General features: G+C 41.8%; 1 protein-coding gene across 1 annotated transcript in view; it reads left to right on the forward strand.

Moving 5' to 3' along the window:
- Positions 1 to 11,247, forward strand: part of CDC16 (cell division cycle 16) — a 31,205-nt gene extending 19,958 nt beyond the window's left edge. Inside the window, exons 11-18 of the mRNA XM_044284875.1 lie at positions 277 to 350; positions 950 to 1,075; positions 2,143 to 2,295; positions 2,381 to 2,444; positions 2,588 to 2,649; positions 4,229 to 4,364; positions 8,898 to 8,988; positions 10,510 to 11,247. Coding sequence (XP_044140810.1) covers positions 277 to 350; positions 950 to 1,075; positions 2,143 to 2,295; positions 2,381 to 2,444; positions 2,588 to 2,649; positions 4,229 to 4,364; positions 8,898 to 8,988; positions 10,510 to 10,778 — 975 coding nt within the window. The 3' untranslated portion in view covers positions 10,779 to 11,247. The remainder of the gene's footprint in view (positions 1 to 276; positions 351 to 949; positions 1,076 to 2,142; positions 2,296 to 2,380; positions 2,445 to 2,587; positions 2,650 to 4,228; positions 4,365 to 8,897; positions 8,989 to 10,509) is intronic.
- Positions 11,248 to 15,940: the final 4,693 nt, after the last annotated feature.

Below are 15,940 nucleotides of genomic sequence, written 5' to 3' on the forward strand. Positions count from 1 at the left end.
ACTTCAGCCACTCGCTGACAAAAAGCAGAATTTCCACTATAAACTGAGAATGACAGGATCTGCAGGTTAAACCCTTCCTCTTTTAGGCAACACCGTCCCTTGCACAGTAGGTGGCTGAGTGTTGCGGTGCAGAGGTTTTATCCACAGCTGATAATGTTATAGCACATCCTAGCGTTATGTCATAATATTGGATTATTCTTCCCATCTAAGATTTGTATTTGTTCTGTAATGTTTTTGTATGGTAACAAATGTATTATTATTTTTTCACTGCTTCAGGTTTCCTGGTTTGCTGTAGGATGCTACTATCTTATGGTTGGGCATAAAAATGAACATGCCAGACGATACCTAAGGTGGGAAGTACCTCAGTTCTTAAAACGCCTCTAAACCTTAAATATAAATCTTATAAAAGTAAAGGTTATAAAGGTGCTAATACAGTTCTTACATATAACTGTTAGGCTATGTTCACATTTGCATACGGTATTCCAGTATTCTGTTTCAGCAGAATATCATAATTGCTGCTGTATTTTTCTGCCAGAAAGCTGACATTTATGTCAGAAACCCAACGGATACCATTGTAGTGAATGGATATCTGACGGGCCCTGGAAGTGTCCAGCTATGCCGCATATGGCGATTCTAGTATTCTGCTCCTCTGGGGAACAGAGTCCTGGAATCCTGTAAACAGGTGTGAACGTGGCCTGGAGGTTCTTAGCTCTGGAGATAAAATGGTGATCAAGGGCATTTGTCCGGACATGATTCCCATTAAAGAACCTCACCAGTAACTTTCTCCCAAGGCTAACATGGCTGATAACGGAGAAGAAAAGAGTACATTCACTTGTATAAATAGAAGAGAGAGACATGAGTTTTAGTGTCCCTTTAATATATTTCACTCTAATTATTCTCATTAATGATACACTTTAATAATGAAATAATGCTGTGTGCTATATTGCAGCAAAGCCACCACACTGGAGAGAAGCTATGGTCCTGCATGGATTGCTTACGGTCACTCATTTGCAGTGGAGAGTGAACATGACCAGGCAATGGCTGCTTACTTCACAGCTGCACAACTGATGAAAGGGTATGTTACTTGTGAGATATAGATTCAGCCTATAGTTTAAGGGGGGTAGGTCATTGTTATCAGTTCGGTGTGGGCCCGGCATCCCCTCCTATTAGCTACTAGCATGGCTTGCTAGCAGCTGATCAGTACGGGTGCCGAGTGGCAGACCTTCACCATCCGATACATCCGCATTTTGCGGAATGGAATTGCAGACCCATTCATTTCTATGGGGCCGCACGATGTGTGGCCTGGATCCGCACTCCGGGTCCGCATTTCCATTCCCGAAAAAAAATAGAACATGTCCTATTCTTATCCGCAATTGCGGACAAGAATAGGCATATTCTATTAGTGCCGGCGATATCCGGTCTGCAAAATGCGGAACGCACATTGCCGGTGTCCGTGTTTTGTGGATCCGCAAAACACACACGGACGTCTGAATGGAGCCTTAGGATAGATCATTAGTATCAAAGTCCTGGAAAATCCCTTCAATTTTAAAACCACCTTAAGGGTCCATTTACACGTCCGCAAATGGGTCCGCATCCGTTCTGCAATATCCGGAATGGGTGCGGACCCATTCATTCACTATGGGGCCGGAAGAGATGCGGAGAGCACTCTATGTGCTCTCCGCATCCACATTTCTGGAGAGTGCGCAAAAAAATTGAACATGTCCTATTCTTGTCCGCAATTGCGGACAGGAATAGGCGGTTCTATGGCCGATGCCGGCCGGGTGTATTGCGGATCCACAATACACTACGGACGTGTGAATGGACCCTAAAGAGGTTGTCCAGCATTTTTGAAGAAATGGTCCATTTTCTGGATAGGCCATTACTAGCTAATTGGATTGCTATACTGTCCACTACAATAATAACGGTGCTGGGTAGTTCCCGTGCCGACTTCTGGTGATGGAGCTACACTGATCAGCGGGGATACGGGGTGTTGGATTCTGGCTTTAATGTATTGTGTGTGTGTGTGTGTATATATAATCATGTGATTAATGGAGATCAATACATTTTTCATTTGAAACCCCTTTAAGATTGGTGTTCATATATTTGTGTTATAATATTTATTTATTTTTTTCTATATTTTAGATGTCATTTGCCAATGTTGTATATTGGTCTGGAGTATGGGCTTACTAATAATTCAAAGTTAGCAGAAAGATTTTTCAGCCAAGCATTGAGTATCGCACCAGAAGATCCATTTGTGATGCATGAAGTTGGCGTGGTGGCATTTCAAAATGGAGAGTAAGTGTGAGCGTTTCAGGTCACCCTTAGTATGTTCACTTTTGGATTGTACTTCTGGATTTTCACCCCCATTTCTGCTCCCCAGCTGGAAAACTGCTGAGAAATGGTTCCTGGAAGCACTAGAAAAAATCAGAGCAATTGGCAACGAGGTAAACTATATAGTATATCTATAGCTATATAGGCAGTCAGAGAATGGTGTTGATATGAGTCCCTGCACAGACAATTGGAAAGCTTGTGTTGATAAGACGCATTTATATCACGTTGAATCACAGTATACAATGTATTTTTACAGGTTACAGTTGACAAATGGGAACCTTTGCTGAACAACTTGGGTCATGTCCGACGAAAACTTAAGTGAGTAAATTCGGTGACTGCCTTGCGAGTGCATATGGTGTTTTTTGGAGTTGCAATTCAGATGGGGCTTTATAGCTGTATCAAATTGGAACCAAATGCTTTATCATTAAAGCTTTATGTTGGGGCGAATGTAAGCTGGGTGCACAAGAACGTTCCATTATAATGTTACAGCCGAAAACCAGAGCATAGAAATACAATGCATGTTCTGTTCATTCACTATAGAAGAATACTCTATAGCAGAACGATGTCGGCTCTGACTTTTCTGACAGTATATGACTTGTATCACCTCTCATTTTTACTAATTAGAAACAGATACTGACACAGAAACATTTTTTTTATTTGAATCTGGTTATTTTCTATGGTTACCTTTCTTCAATTTTTAATACGAGGCGGCCATCTTGTCTGAGCTGCTGTGCTCTGTTAACAGCTGTTCAGAGTTATGCTTTATAGCAGCCACATGGACATAAACTGGAGTCTGGAGATACTCTATGACCTGGGCAGGGAGGGGTGTAGGTGTTCCATATAACCTTTTATCAAAGATGGATCCTGTGTTTTATCTGCCTCCAGCTTTATAGTAGAGATAATACTATTGCAATCTTGTCCTGTGTTGATAATGAGATGACTGCTGAAAAGTGATCTCTACATATCAGGAAGTGACAGCTTTTTATAAGGCTCTATGGACATTGTAAAAGCTACGAAGTATTTTAACTATAGATGGTGTCATGGAAGATTGGAAAAAAACTGAGCAGCTGGGGGCCTTCTGAAGGCCTCCAGGTCTGCCATGTTACTGCCTCTATTACACCCTGGTCCACAGAATTTAATAGAATGATGGTACAAATCCCTTTATGTTGTAAAAAAATAAAATAAATACTTGCTGTGCCCTTAAAGGCATTGCCAGACAGTCATAGCAGTTTTAGTTATGGCCCCCTCAGTGCTCAGGCTAAGAAAACAAAGCCACTTACGTATCTACCTGCGCTTTGTTTCCAGGGACAAAGGCCCTGTGCTTGCAGCTTCCTGTCCTCTGTGGGCTGGAAGTGTGATGTCCAGTCTGTCATCACATGCACCGCTGCAGCCGTTCACTGGCCTCAGTGGTGACATGACTGTAAATATTAAGTTAGGCTACTTTCACATTAGCGTTCGGGGTTCCGTTTGTGAGTTCCGTTTGAAGGCTCTCACAAGCGGCCCCGAACTGATCCGTCCAGCCCTAATGCATTCTGAGTGGATGCGGATGCGCTCAGAATTAATCAGTCTGGCACCGTCTGTCGTCCGCTCCGCTCAGCAGGCGGACACCCGAACGCTGCTTGCAGCGTTCGGGTGTCCGCCTGGCCGTTCGAAGGTGACACAATATGGTGCATTTTTCAAACTGATCCGTCCCCCCGTTGACTTTTAATGTAAAGTCTGGACGGATCCGTCTGAAAATAAATCACACTTAGACTTTTTTAGTGAAATATAATGCAAACGGTTCCGTCTGAACGGATACCATTGTTGCAGACACCAGACGGATCCGCTCCGAACGCAAGTGTGAAAGTAGCCTTAAATGTAATCTGAATGTGTAATTTGTTTTTCCCCTTAACTGTAGAAAGTACGAGGATGCGTTGGAATATCATCGCCAGGCCCTGGTTCTAATACCACAAAATGCATCCACTTATTCTGCCATTGGATACATACATAGTTTAATGGGAAACTTTGAAAGCGCCATTGATTACTTTCACACGGTAAGATTTTAGCATTTACATTTTTAGTAAGAAAAATAAAAATAAATCGTATCAGTTTACTTCAGGACCCTAAAAGTGCCGCACAGCCAGGTAGCTATTGCACCTACTTATTTCCTATTGGCACCTAACTCTTCTACTCGCAGTTGAAAAGTTTGGTATTTTTGCTTCATGTTGATAGAGCACTTTTAATAAACCTCGGAAAAAAACTGTTTAAACATATAAAGGGGTTTTCTGATCCTTTTATATTGATGACCTAATCTCAGGATAGAATATTCACATACAGGTCGTTCATATGCGATAAAAATGTTGTGATGAAAGTGTTTTTTTTGTTTGTTTTTTTTTAAAGGGGTTATATTGCAGACAGTATTGTGGGGGTCTGACCCCTAGCAGTTCTGTGGATAAGGGATACATATAATTTGTTGGGATATCTCTTTAAACCAGGAACGGATAGGAGGTAAACTATGTACAACACACACGTCAATGTAAAATAAAGGTTCATATGTTCAAATAAAATGGTGATTTAAAATATTAAACTGGAATTTCATTTTTCACCACCAGGACTCGTTGGGCTAGGCATGAGAAGTATTAAAGGGGTTGTCGGAGTTAAATAATAATTAGGGCAGCTGATGTAAATGGTCTAAAATAACAAAAATGAATCCTACCCTTTCTCCCCTGCTTTTTCTTGCACTGTGCTTCTGTCCTCCCCACCGCTCTCTTTTCCTGGCTGCAGCAGTGGCATTCCATACAGCCAATCACTGGCCTCAGTAGTGATGTCCCGTATACTGATGAGGCCATTGATTGGCTGCACAGTGACCTGTGTGCACAGAACATCACCACTGTAGCCAAGAAGACAATGTCCGCAATGCAGGACCAGAGCACAGCGCTGGAAGTGGCAGGGAAGAAAAGGGAGACTTCTTTAGTTAGTTATTTTAGACTAGTTATAAAGGCTGCCCAAGATTTTATTTAACTCAGACAGCCGCTTTAATGGTTTGTTCTTTTGAGAATCCCATATCAGATATCACAGCTGTGGAGGTGGTCTTCACATAGTCAGTCATGTCTTGCTTCTACAGGTTGATAGCTATGTATGCAGCTTGTCCTGTAACCAGAGTGGATTTGATTTAAATCATAGTTTTCTACATAAAAACAAAATCTTGCTGGTATAACTTATAATATGCAAGTAGATGAAGATTTTTTGAATAACAACTTTTCATATTAGTTTGATTAGGTTGATTCTGCATTCATAGGTTTGTAGAAGTTAGGATTAAGGTATTTTTCTCAACTCTGTTCATGTTATAACATTTTTGCTGTGAAGAAGAGGCATGTGATCTCTGCTGAGTCAAATTCAGTTTTGAGAACTGCAAAAGTAAACCAAGCATCTGTGATAATATCTTGTAGGCAGAGAAACTACTCAATAATCTTACAAAAACCTCTGGAAGAGCATGACATTGTGAATGGATTAATGGAATTTATTTACCAAAAAAATTACACATATATAAACATAGAATGTGTCGGCAGATAAGAACCATTTGGCCCATCTAGTCTGCCCAATATACTGAATACTATGAATAGTCCTTGACCCTATCTTATATGAAGGATGGCCTTATGCCTATCCCATGCATGCTTAAACTCCTCCACTGTATTTGCTGCTGCCACTTCTGCAGGAAGGCTATTCCATGCATCCACTACTCTCTCAGTAAAGTAATACTTCCTGATATTACTTTTAAACCTTTGCCCCTCTAATTTAAAACTATGTCCTCTTGTAGCAGTTTTTCTTCTTTTAATTATTCTCTCCTCTTTTACCTTGTTGATTCCGTTTATGTATTTAAAACTTTCTATCATATCCCCTCTGCCTTGTCTTTCTTCCAAGCTATACACGTTAAGGTCCTTTTAATCTTTTTTGGTAAGTTTTATCCTGCAATCCATGTACTAGTTTAGTAGCTCTTCTCTGAACTCTCTCCAAAGTATCAATATCCTTCTGGAGATATGGTCTCCAGTACTGAGCACAATACTCCAAATGAGGTCTCACTAGTGCTCTGTAGAGCGGCATGAGCGCCTCCCTTTTTCTACTAGTAATGCCTCTCCCTATACACCCAAGCATTCTGCTAGCATTTCCTGCTGCTCTGTGACATTGTGTGCCTACCTTTAAGTCTTCTGAAATAATGACCCCTAAATCCCTTTCCTCAGATACTGAGGTTAGGACTGTATCACTGAATTTATATTCTGCTCTTGGGTTTTTACGCCCCAGGTGCATTATCTTGCACTTATCAACATTAAATTTTAGTTGCCAGATTTCTGACCATTCCTCTAGTTTTCCTAAATCCTTTTCCATTTGGTGTATCCCTCCAGGAACATCAACCCTGTTACAAATCTTTGTGTCATCAGCAAAAAGACACACCTTACCATCGAGTCCTTCTTCAATTTCGCTGATAAAGATATTAAACAATATGGGTCCCAGAACAGATCCCTGAGGTACCCCACTGGTAACAAGACCCTGGTCTGAATATACTCCATTGACTACAACCCTCTGTTGTCTGTCCCTCAGCCACTGCCTAATCCATTCAACAATATGGGAGTCCACCTACAGCCTTATTCTACATAATTTAAAAACTAATCTCCATTTCATGATGGAATAACCTTTGGATGGTAATATATTTTCCTCAAAAAGCATTTTTATATAAAAAAAAATCTGATTTAAATTAAAAAAAAATCATATATATATATATATATATTTTTTTTAAATCATTGATTTTTATCCACATTGTGCTGTAACCAAAAACATACAAGAGATCAATCTTAGGGTGTTTTGTTTGGGAATTATTTCACAAGTCCCAATATTAGAAGCATATAACCCAAAAGACTAAAGGGCCCTGGTTATTGTAAGTCAAATTTTCCTTTTAAAGGCAATAAGAATTTATCATGAGGGTTTGAAGTCAGGGTTGACAGAAGAACGTTATCGGGGTTTATGCGGAATAGTAATGTCTAGTAGGTCATGATATTAAGTATTAGATAAAACGATGAGCCAATATATGGTGGTGGTGCAGGGAGATGAATAAGAAGTACGCTGATTGTTCACAATGCCGGGGGTAATAACCCCAAGATATATCAGCAGACAAAGTGCAGGGAGACATATAGAGTATTAGGGCGCTGGTTGCAAACAATGCCAGAGTCCAGATTATACTTAGTATTATGACGCAGAGAGATATCAGCAGATTAAGGCTACTTTCACACTTGCGTTTGGGGTTCCGCTTGTGAGATCCGTTTGAGGATCCGTTTGACTGCTACTGCAGTCCTGGCTGCCATGGTTTACACCCCCTGTCCCCCCCAAGGCCAAAGTTTCCTCTTCCACATAAGAAGACAACAGAACATGAGCCAGTTATGTACCGCTTGGGGGCACATATCACCGCTGCGGCCAGTCCTTTGCTAAATCGGTACATGCGATCCCTGTCCATGCCGGAAGTTTACAAGCAGGGACAAGAGCGAGACAAATGTAGCAATGGATAGAAGGAGCCAAAACTTTGCAGTGACGGGCAGAAAAGTGTGCTTCCCTCCACAAGTCCGACAGGGAGTAGAGCCAAGAGACAGCACCCGATCAGGGGGCTGAGATCTGCACAATTAACCCCTCAAGTGCCGCACCTGAGGGGTTAATTGTGCAGATCTCAGCCCCCTGTAAGAGATCGGGTGCTGCCAGGCAGCAGGGGGCAGTTATGTACACAGTTCTTAGTATATTCTAACTTGAAGCGTCCCCATCACCATGGGAACGCCTCTGTGTTAGAATATACTGTCGGATCTGAGTTTTCACTCAGATCTGAAAAAGCTGTTATGCAGACGGATCCATTCTGAACAGATGCAAGCGTTTGCATTATAGGTGCGGATCAGTCTGTGCAGATACCAGACGGATCCAGCACCTAACGCAAGTGTGAAAGTAGCCTAACAGAAAGGTGATAATTGAAGTAGTACACTGATGATATAAAACTCCAGAAAATGTGTTATGCTGAGCGACGCAGCGCTGCATACTGGACTATACATGCAGAGGGGTCTACTGCTGAGAGACACAAGCGAGATCTCTCCTGTATATTACTGGAGGGATAGGAGACTATATGTATTCCAATACTTTATCCCCCCAGTCACCTCCACCTACACCTGATCTGAGATAAGTGAATCTGTTTATTAATAAAGTTTATTTTGTTTATTTTAAATGCTTGTTTTCAGGCAGGTAGATAATATTTGAAGTCAGTTGTTCTTGAGTCTGCATTGGAGTACTTTGCGGCAAATTTAACAAATGTTGGGCATTTGTTAAATTTGGCTCACGTTTAAGCACTTTGTGCTATTGATTAGCAGAGGTTGTCCCCATGCTAATCTTATATTGATAGTGTAATGTCCTGAGACAGCCCCATAACCTACAATACTTTCTCTTGTCAAAAGCCAGTGCTTTTGTATAGATCTGTCCAGGCTAATTTTGTGCAGATCATATATAAAATGATATCAATCTATATATATATATATATGTGCTGAGAACTTTTTTTTTCCCCCTAGGCACTTGGTCTAAGAAGAGATGATACCTTTTCTGTTACAATGCTTGGACACTGCATAGAAATGTACATTGGTGATTCAGAAGCATACATTGGTAAGATTTATGTAAATGTACTTTTTTCTCCAATTGGACCCCCCTTCTCTTATCTTACAGTATGCAGTCACTCCAAATGTTTAGTTTTTATATCAGAAAGAGGTTTTAGTTATTGAGAATGTTCCTGATTTCACATTTAAAGGGACTGTTCGACAAAGCGGTTGATTTGACATTTAAAGGGGTTGTCCGAGATAATTAACAATCTTGGACGTGTCCCTGAATGCCTTTGGCACCACCAGCCCCCTTGCCAGTGTTTGATTACAGACTACAGAGGTGACATGCAGGTATATGGCACATGACCAATGCAGCTAGTCCCTGTCCTCAGCAGTAAATAAGAGCGCTTGATTACGGGCAGACTTCACCTAGATTTTTGCCCAGAATACGTGCCAAATCTGTGAGAATTCAGTTGTGTCAACATATACCTTTAATGCTCTGTTCAGTATAAAGACATATAGGTCACTACAACTGTAGATACTTTCACCGTTATGAATCCTGGACATAGTAAAAAATAATCTAAGTTAAAGGAGTTGGCCACTTTCTGACTACTTGTGACCAATGTGAATGTAAGATGACGATATTTCACTTACTAATATAGCCTTTTATATTCTGTGCTGTTTACCATATTTCATAAGCTGTGCCCCCTTGTCAGGAAAATCTCCTGTGCTGTCCGCATAGATGTCCTCTCCATAAGGGCTTGTTCACACGACCATGCTGTGTTTTGCGGGGCCACGGAACGGAGTAACGGATGCAGACAGCACACGGAGTGCTGTCCGCATCTTTTGCGGCCCCATTGAAGTGAATGGGTCTGCACCTGAGCAAAAAATGTGCCTCAGATGCGGAAGCAAACCACGGTTGTGTGAATGAGCCCTAAGATGGCTGATGATGGAGAGTTATGTGACCAGGCGCATCTCTAAGCCTCCTCTATTCTAACACACTGCACCTGTCCTAAACTCCCACCAGTGAAGTGCAGATTGCCCTTTAATACAACCTGGGTAACATTCATGTAGTGTGCCCACAACTCAAAGCTTTTCTAGCAATTCCACACTTACTGTATATTTGTATCTGTCAGTAGTTATTATTCTGTGTAGCACGCCCCTAACTGTCCCCTCTTTTGTTAAATTGACAGCCTGCAGTACAGCCGGGATTGCGTAAGTCTCGCACATGTGTGGGGTGCGCTCCTTGGTTAAGCGCAATCCTGTCTCCGGCTCTCCGGCTGACTTATGCGATCCCGGACGCACATGCAGGCTGTCAATCTAACAATAGAGGGGACAGTTAGGAGGTGTGCTTACCTTGACTTGAAGCAAGGAAGCCACTGCCCCCTTGACTTCAAGCTGACGGGCAAGATGGCGCTGATGGCGCTTAAAACATTGTTTTTTGAATATATGGAGCATCAGACTACCGGATCAAACATATGATTATTAACAGACTGGGGGCTACTATGAGGCAATGCTGGCGGTTTTATATGCGTTTTTGAGGTGACAGGTTCCCTTAAAATTTCTACCATCATTACATTCTCTCTAGGAACAGAGATTAAAGACAAGTTAAGATGTTATGACTTTGACGTTCATACAATGAAAACCTTGAAGAACATAATTTCACCTCCCTGGGAAGAAAGGGAATTTGATCTTGAGCGGCAGTCCCTTGATGAAAGTGGTATCATGGCCTTAGAGACAACTCAACTGCTACCTAAATCCTCTGATGCCAGATCACCAGTGGAAGAAGCTCTTGAAATTGAGATGAATGAAAGTGATATGATGCTAGAGACTTCCATGTCTGACCACAGCTCATAAGTAGTAGAGCACCAAGGCTGCTTGTACTACTTGAGACGTTTTGCACCCTGAAATCTAGATATTCGAAAGTGTACTGGCACTCCACTTATCGGCTGAACTGGGAGAGAAGCCTTTGCTTTGTCACAGAATTGCTAGGGATGCATGATGAGCAATGAACTGCTAGTTTCCGTTGTTGGAAACTATTTCATAGTATGTTACCTTCAAGAGGTTTTACTTTTTTTTAGTGTTGTAAAATGTATTTCACTTATTTTTTTAACATTGTACCGTGGACTGCCTTTATGATTATAATTTCACTGATGTATAATTAATCACCAGTAGAAAAAAAAAATCTTTTAATATGTTACATCGGAAAGAGCATTTGTTGTCCACAGACCACTCTGGTTTGATAATGTGAAATTGCTTTACTCTGAAATGTACAATTTGCACCAAATTTGTTCAGTGTCTACAATAAATGCTTGGATAGACAATATATATATATTTTTTTTTACTTTATTGAATGTATAACCTCAGTTACTGTACTTCATATTGTGTATATTTTACTTTATCTAGTAATTTAACATATTTCACCGTATAAGACACACCTGTTCATAAGACGCAACTAGGTTCTAGAGGAGGAAATTTTATTTTTTTCATTAGACCTCAGATCAGACCACCAATGTTAATCAGACCTCAGCTTAGAGCCCCAATGTAAATGATCCCTAATGAGACGTCAGCTCAGACCCCTAATGTTAATAAGACCCACATTCAGACCTTAAATCCGACCCCCATGTTGCTTAGAGCAGACAAAAAATAATAATTCAATTTGCCTCTCCCACTCCAGATGCCAATGGCGCTTCTGAGATCCAGCTCTCTTCTAGGTCTTCCTGGGTGCTGTGCTGTGAACCGATGTCGCACAGCGTGGGGTCAGAGAGCTTGCCTAACGTCCTCATGCTTTGCGCAGATCACAACACGGCGTGTGGCCGAGGAAGACCAGGAAGCGGTGAGCACAGATTTCACACGGGGAGCACTGCATTCACTGCTTGCCAGTCCTCCTGTACTAATGAGTGTTTCCAGAATGGAAGCCCGCATTAGTATTTGCCACATAAGACACACTGACATTTTACCCCCAATTTTGGGGAGGGGGGGTGCATCTTATAGGGTGAAAAGTACAGTATTTTTCTCATTCCCATGCCATTCATGATTTGTTTTATATGACAAAAAAAACTTTTTGAAAAGTGTCACTGGCTCTGTATTAGTCAGGTTATTCCTTATCAAAACCCTCAGTATGAGGGTACTACACCCACTGACCAAAAAAATACACCTAGATAGAAATGTCAGATTGCTGCAAAACTCAGCATGCATTTATGTCTCAGTCACTTATGTAAATGATTACAGTTGTGGTCTAACTAGGCACAAGAGGGCGCAAAAGTGCTTTCCCCACTTCCCTATAAAAAGGCTCTGAACGGCTACTTTTGGGCAGTGTACCTCTTGGTGAGAGATTGTTGACCGATAGTAGTAAGATGGCTATCTTGACGAATTGCTTGCCATCTAGCCATTCAGACCTAGCTATTAGGAGGTGTTGTGAGCAGTGGTTACGTGAGGGCACATACACATGGTAAAAGGCGGCCCACTAGACAGGATTGTCTGATCTGCTGACAAGCACAAGCAGCTCCCACAGTTTCGCTGTCAACCATCCAGACATAGGTTGCACTTTCATTAACCCCTTCAGGACCCTGCCATTTTTCACCTTTTTTTTTTTTTATTTGACATGTGCCACTTTATATGGTAATTTGGACCACTTTTACTTATACATATAAACAAAACTATAGTAGCCAATATGGGGGAACCGCCCAAGCCCCAAACACTGTAGCGTGTTTCTCATTGGGCGAGCAGTCCCACCACATATGGACCACAGAAATACAGTGGCAAGTATGGGGGAGCTGCTCAAACCCCAAACACTGTAGCGTGTTTCTCATTGGGGGAGCAGTCCCACCGCATGTGGACCGCAGCAAACGACCATCCCGAGCAAATAATGCATACAAAGGAGGACGCCAGCGTGGTCCACATGCACCACAAAAGCATCCTACACAGACTGGAGCATTGTGCGAATGAAAATACAATTATATAAATCACTGAAAAAAATGCACCAAACAGATATGTCACTGACTATACTAGCTGGTCATACAAGCAGATATTAAAAGCTGGGACTTTTGCCAATATATTCCTGTCAGGAAGATATCGGAGCCCATCATGCACCACGTCACGGTCACTCAGCATGGCAAGGGGTCCTACCACTGCACTAACTCTGGTGCACTAACTATGGTGTGAACACGGTCTGAAGGTGATGAAATCCAGCTCACAGCCAAGCTTCCACACAACCGCATAGCAGGACAACTAATGCAATGTGAACAAAGCAAGACTGTGAGCCACACCCATATCAGACCATGTGATGAGGTCTCCAGGTGCAAAAGAATGCACACATTAAATACATATAAACAAAACTATAGTGGCCAATATGGGGGAACCGCCCAAGCCCCAAACACTGTAGCGTGTTTCTCATTGGGCGAGCAGTCCCACCACATATGGACCACAGAAATACAGTGGCAAGTATGGGGGAGCTGCTCAAACCCCAAACACTGTAGCGTGTTTCTCATTGGGGGAGCAGTCCCACCGCATGTGGACCGCAGCAAACGACCATCCCGAGCAAATAATGCATACAAAGGAGGACGCCAGCGCGGTCCACATGCAACACAAAAGCATGTGCATGATGGGCTCCGATATCTTCCTGACAGGAATATATTGGCAAAAGTCTCAGCTTTTAATATCTGCTTGTATGACCAGCTAGTATAGTCAGTGACATATCTGTTTGGTGCATTTTTTTCAGTGATTTATATAATTGTATTTTCATTCGCACAATGCTCCAGTCTGTGTAGGATGCTTTTGTGGTGCATGTGGACCGCGCTGGCGTCCTCCTTTGTATGCATTATTTGCTCGGGATGGTCGTTTGCTGCGGTCCACATGCGGTGGGACTGCTCCCCCAATGAGAAACACGCTACAGTGTTTGGGGTTTGAGCAGCTCCCCCATACTTGCCACTGTATTTCTGTGGTCCATATGTGGTGGGACTGCTCGCCCAATGAGAAACACGCTACAGTGTTTGGGGCTTGGGTGGTTCCCCCATATTGGCCACTATAGTTTTGTTTATATGTATTTAATGTGTGCATTCTTTTGCACCTGGAGACCTCATCACATGGTCTGATATGGGTGTGGCTCACAGTCTTGCTTTGTTCACATTGCATTAGTTGTCCTGCTATGCGGTTGTGTGGAAGCTTGGCTGTGAGCTGGATTTCATCACCTTCAGACCGTGTTCACACCATAGTTAGTGCACCAGAGTTAGTGCAGTGGTAGGACCCCTTGCCATGCTGGGTGACCGTGACGTGGTGCATGATGGGCTCCGATATCTTCCTGACAGGAATATATTGGCAAAAGTCTCAGCTTTTAATATCTGCTTGTATGACCAGCTAGTATAGTCAGTGACATATCTGTTTGGTGCATTTTTTTCAGTCACTTTTACTTATACAAGCCATTCTGAGATTTTCTCGTGACATTGTACTTCATGATAGTGGTAAATTTGAGTCTATATGTTTCGCCCTTATTTAAAAAACAAATCCCAAATTTATGGAAAATTTGAAAAAATAGCAATTTTCAAAATCTGAAGTTCTCTGCTTTTAGGACTGATAGTGATACTTCATAAAATACCTTGTGTTACCCATTTTCTCATGAATACGGCAACACCCCATATGTGGTTATAAACTATTGTATTGACGCATGGCAGGGGTCAGCAGGGAATGAGCACGAAAGGAAATGGCTTTTGGAGGGCAGATTTCAGTGGAATAATTTTCAGGCATCATGTCGCATTTGAAGACCCCCTAAGGCACCCCTACAGTATAAACCCCCAAATAGCAACCCCATTTTGGAAACTAACACCCCCCCATGGAACTTTTCAAGGGGTGCAGTGAGCACTTTGGTCCACAGGAGTTTCATTGAATTTAGAAAAACATGGCTGTGAAAATTAAATATATATATATTACAAGAAAATGTCGCTTTAGGTTCATTTTCACAAGGATTAACAGGAGAAAAAGAACTTCAAAATGTGTTACCCATTGTATTAAATACAGCAACTCCCCATATGTAATAAACTGCTTTTTGGTATACAACAAAGTTCAGAAGGCAAGGAGCACCATATGGCTTTTAAATCGCAGATTTTACTGGAATAATTTTCAGGAGGCATGCTGTATTTGTAGAGAATCTGAGGTACCCCTACAATGGAAACCCCCAAAAGTGACCCCATTTCGGAAAAATTTAGCACTTTGGCCCAACAGGCATTTCATAGAATTTAGAAAGCCTTGGCTGTGAAAATGGAAAATATTATTTTTTTTTTTACAAGAAAGGCCCAAGTTTTTCAATTTTACAATTGGTAACAGGAGAAAATCACCCCATAATTTGTTACCCATTTTTTCCTGTATATGACAACACCCCATACGTGGTCGTAAAGTGTTGTATGGGCACACCGCAAGGCTCAGAAGGGAAGGAGCGCCATGTGCATTTGAGGCCTAGTTTGGTGATTTATACGGCATTGACCGACAACTACAGAGGCTCAGGTTAAATTAAAAAGATAAAAAACAATCTCGCCAAAAAATTTCCCTATTTTAGAAACCACACCTCACAGTATTTGCCAATGGGTGTAGTGAGCATTTTGACCCAACAGGTGTTTTGCAAAATTTATTCACAGGAGATGGTTCAAAGAATTTTTTTTCATTTTTTTTTCCAAAAATTTGCCATTTCCCTCTGTCCCAGTGGATGCCAGTGTGAAAATCAAGTTATCTTAGACCCAGATACCCAACTTAGGCTCCAATGCCTCTGCAAGGCATTGGGCTGCCATAGAAGCATGGGAATCTGATGGGGACGGAGAGGGGAGGGGAGATATAATCGGTAAAAATACACAACAAACAGCAGGTGGCAAAAGAGAGCAAAACAAATCACCCAAAATTCTTTTATCATATAAATGCCAAAAAAAAAACGAGGTCAGAGCGGGTATGTCTCCTAAATAATGCTGTTAGTACATCCAGGAATATGCAGTGGTCCCTCAAGTTACAATATTATATGGTTCCAGGATGACCATTGT

Source organism: Bufo gargarizans, chromosome 3, assembly GCF_014858855.1.
Source record: "Bufo gargarizans isolate SCDJY-AF-19 chromosome 3, ASM1485885v1, whole genome shotgun sequence".
Taxonomy (NCBI): Eukaryota; Metazoa; Chordata; class Amphibia; order Anura; family Bufonidae; genus Bufo; species Bufo gargarizans.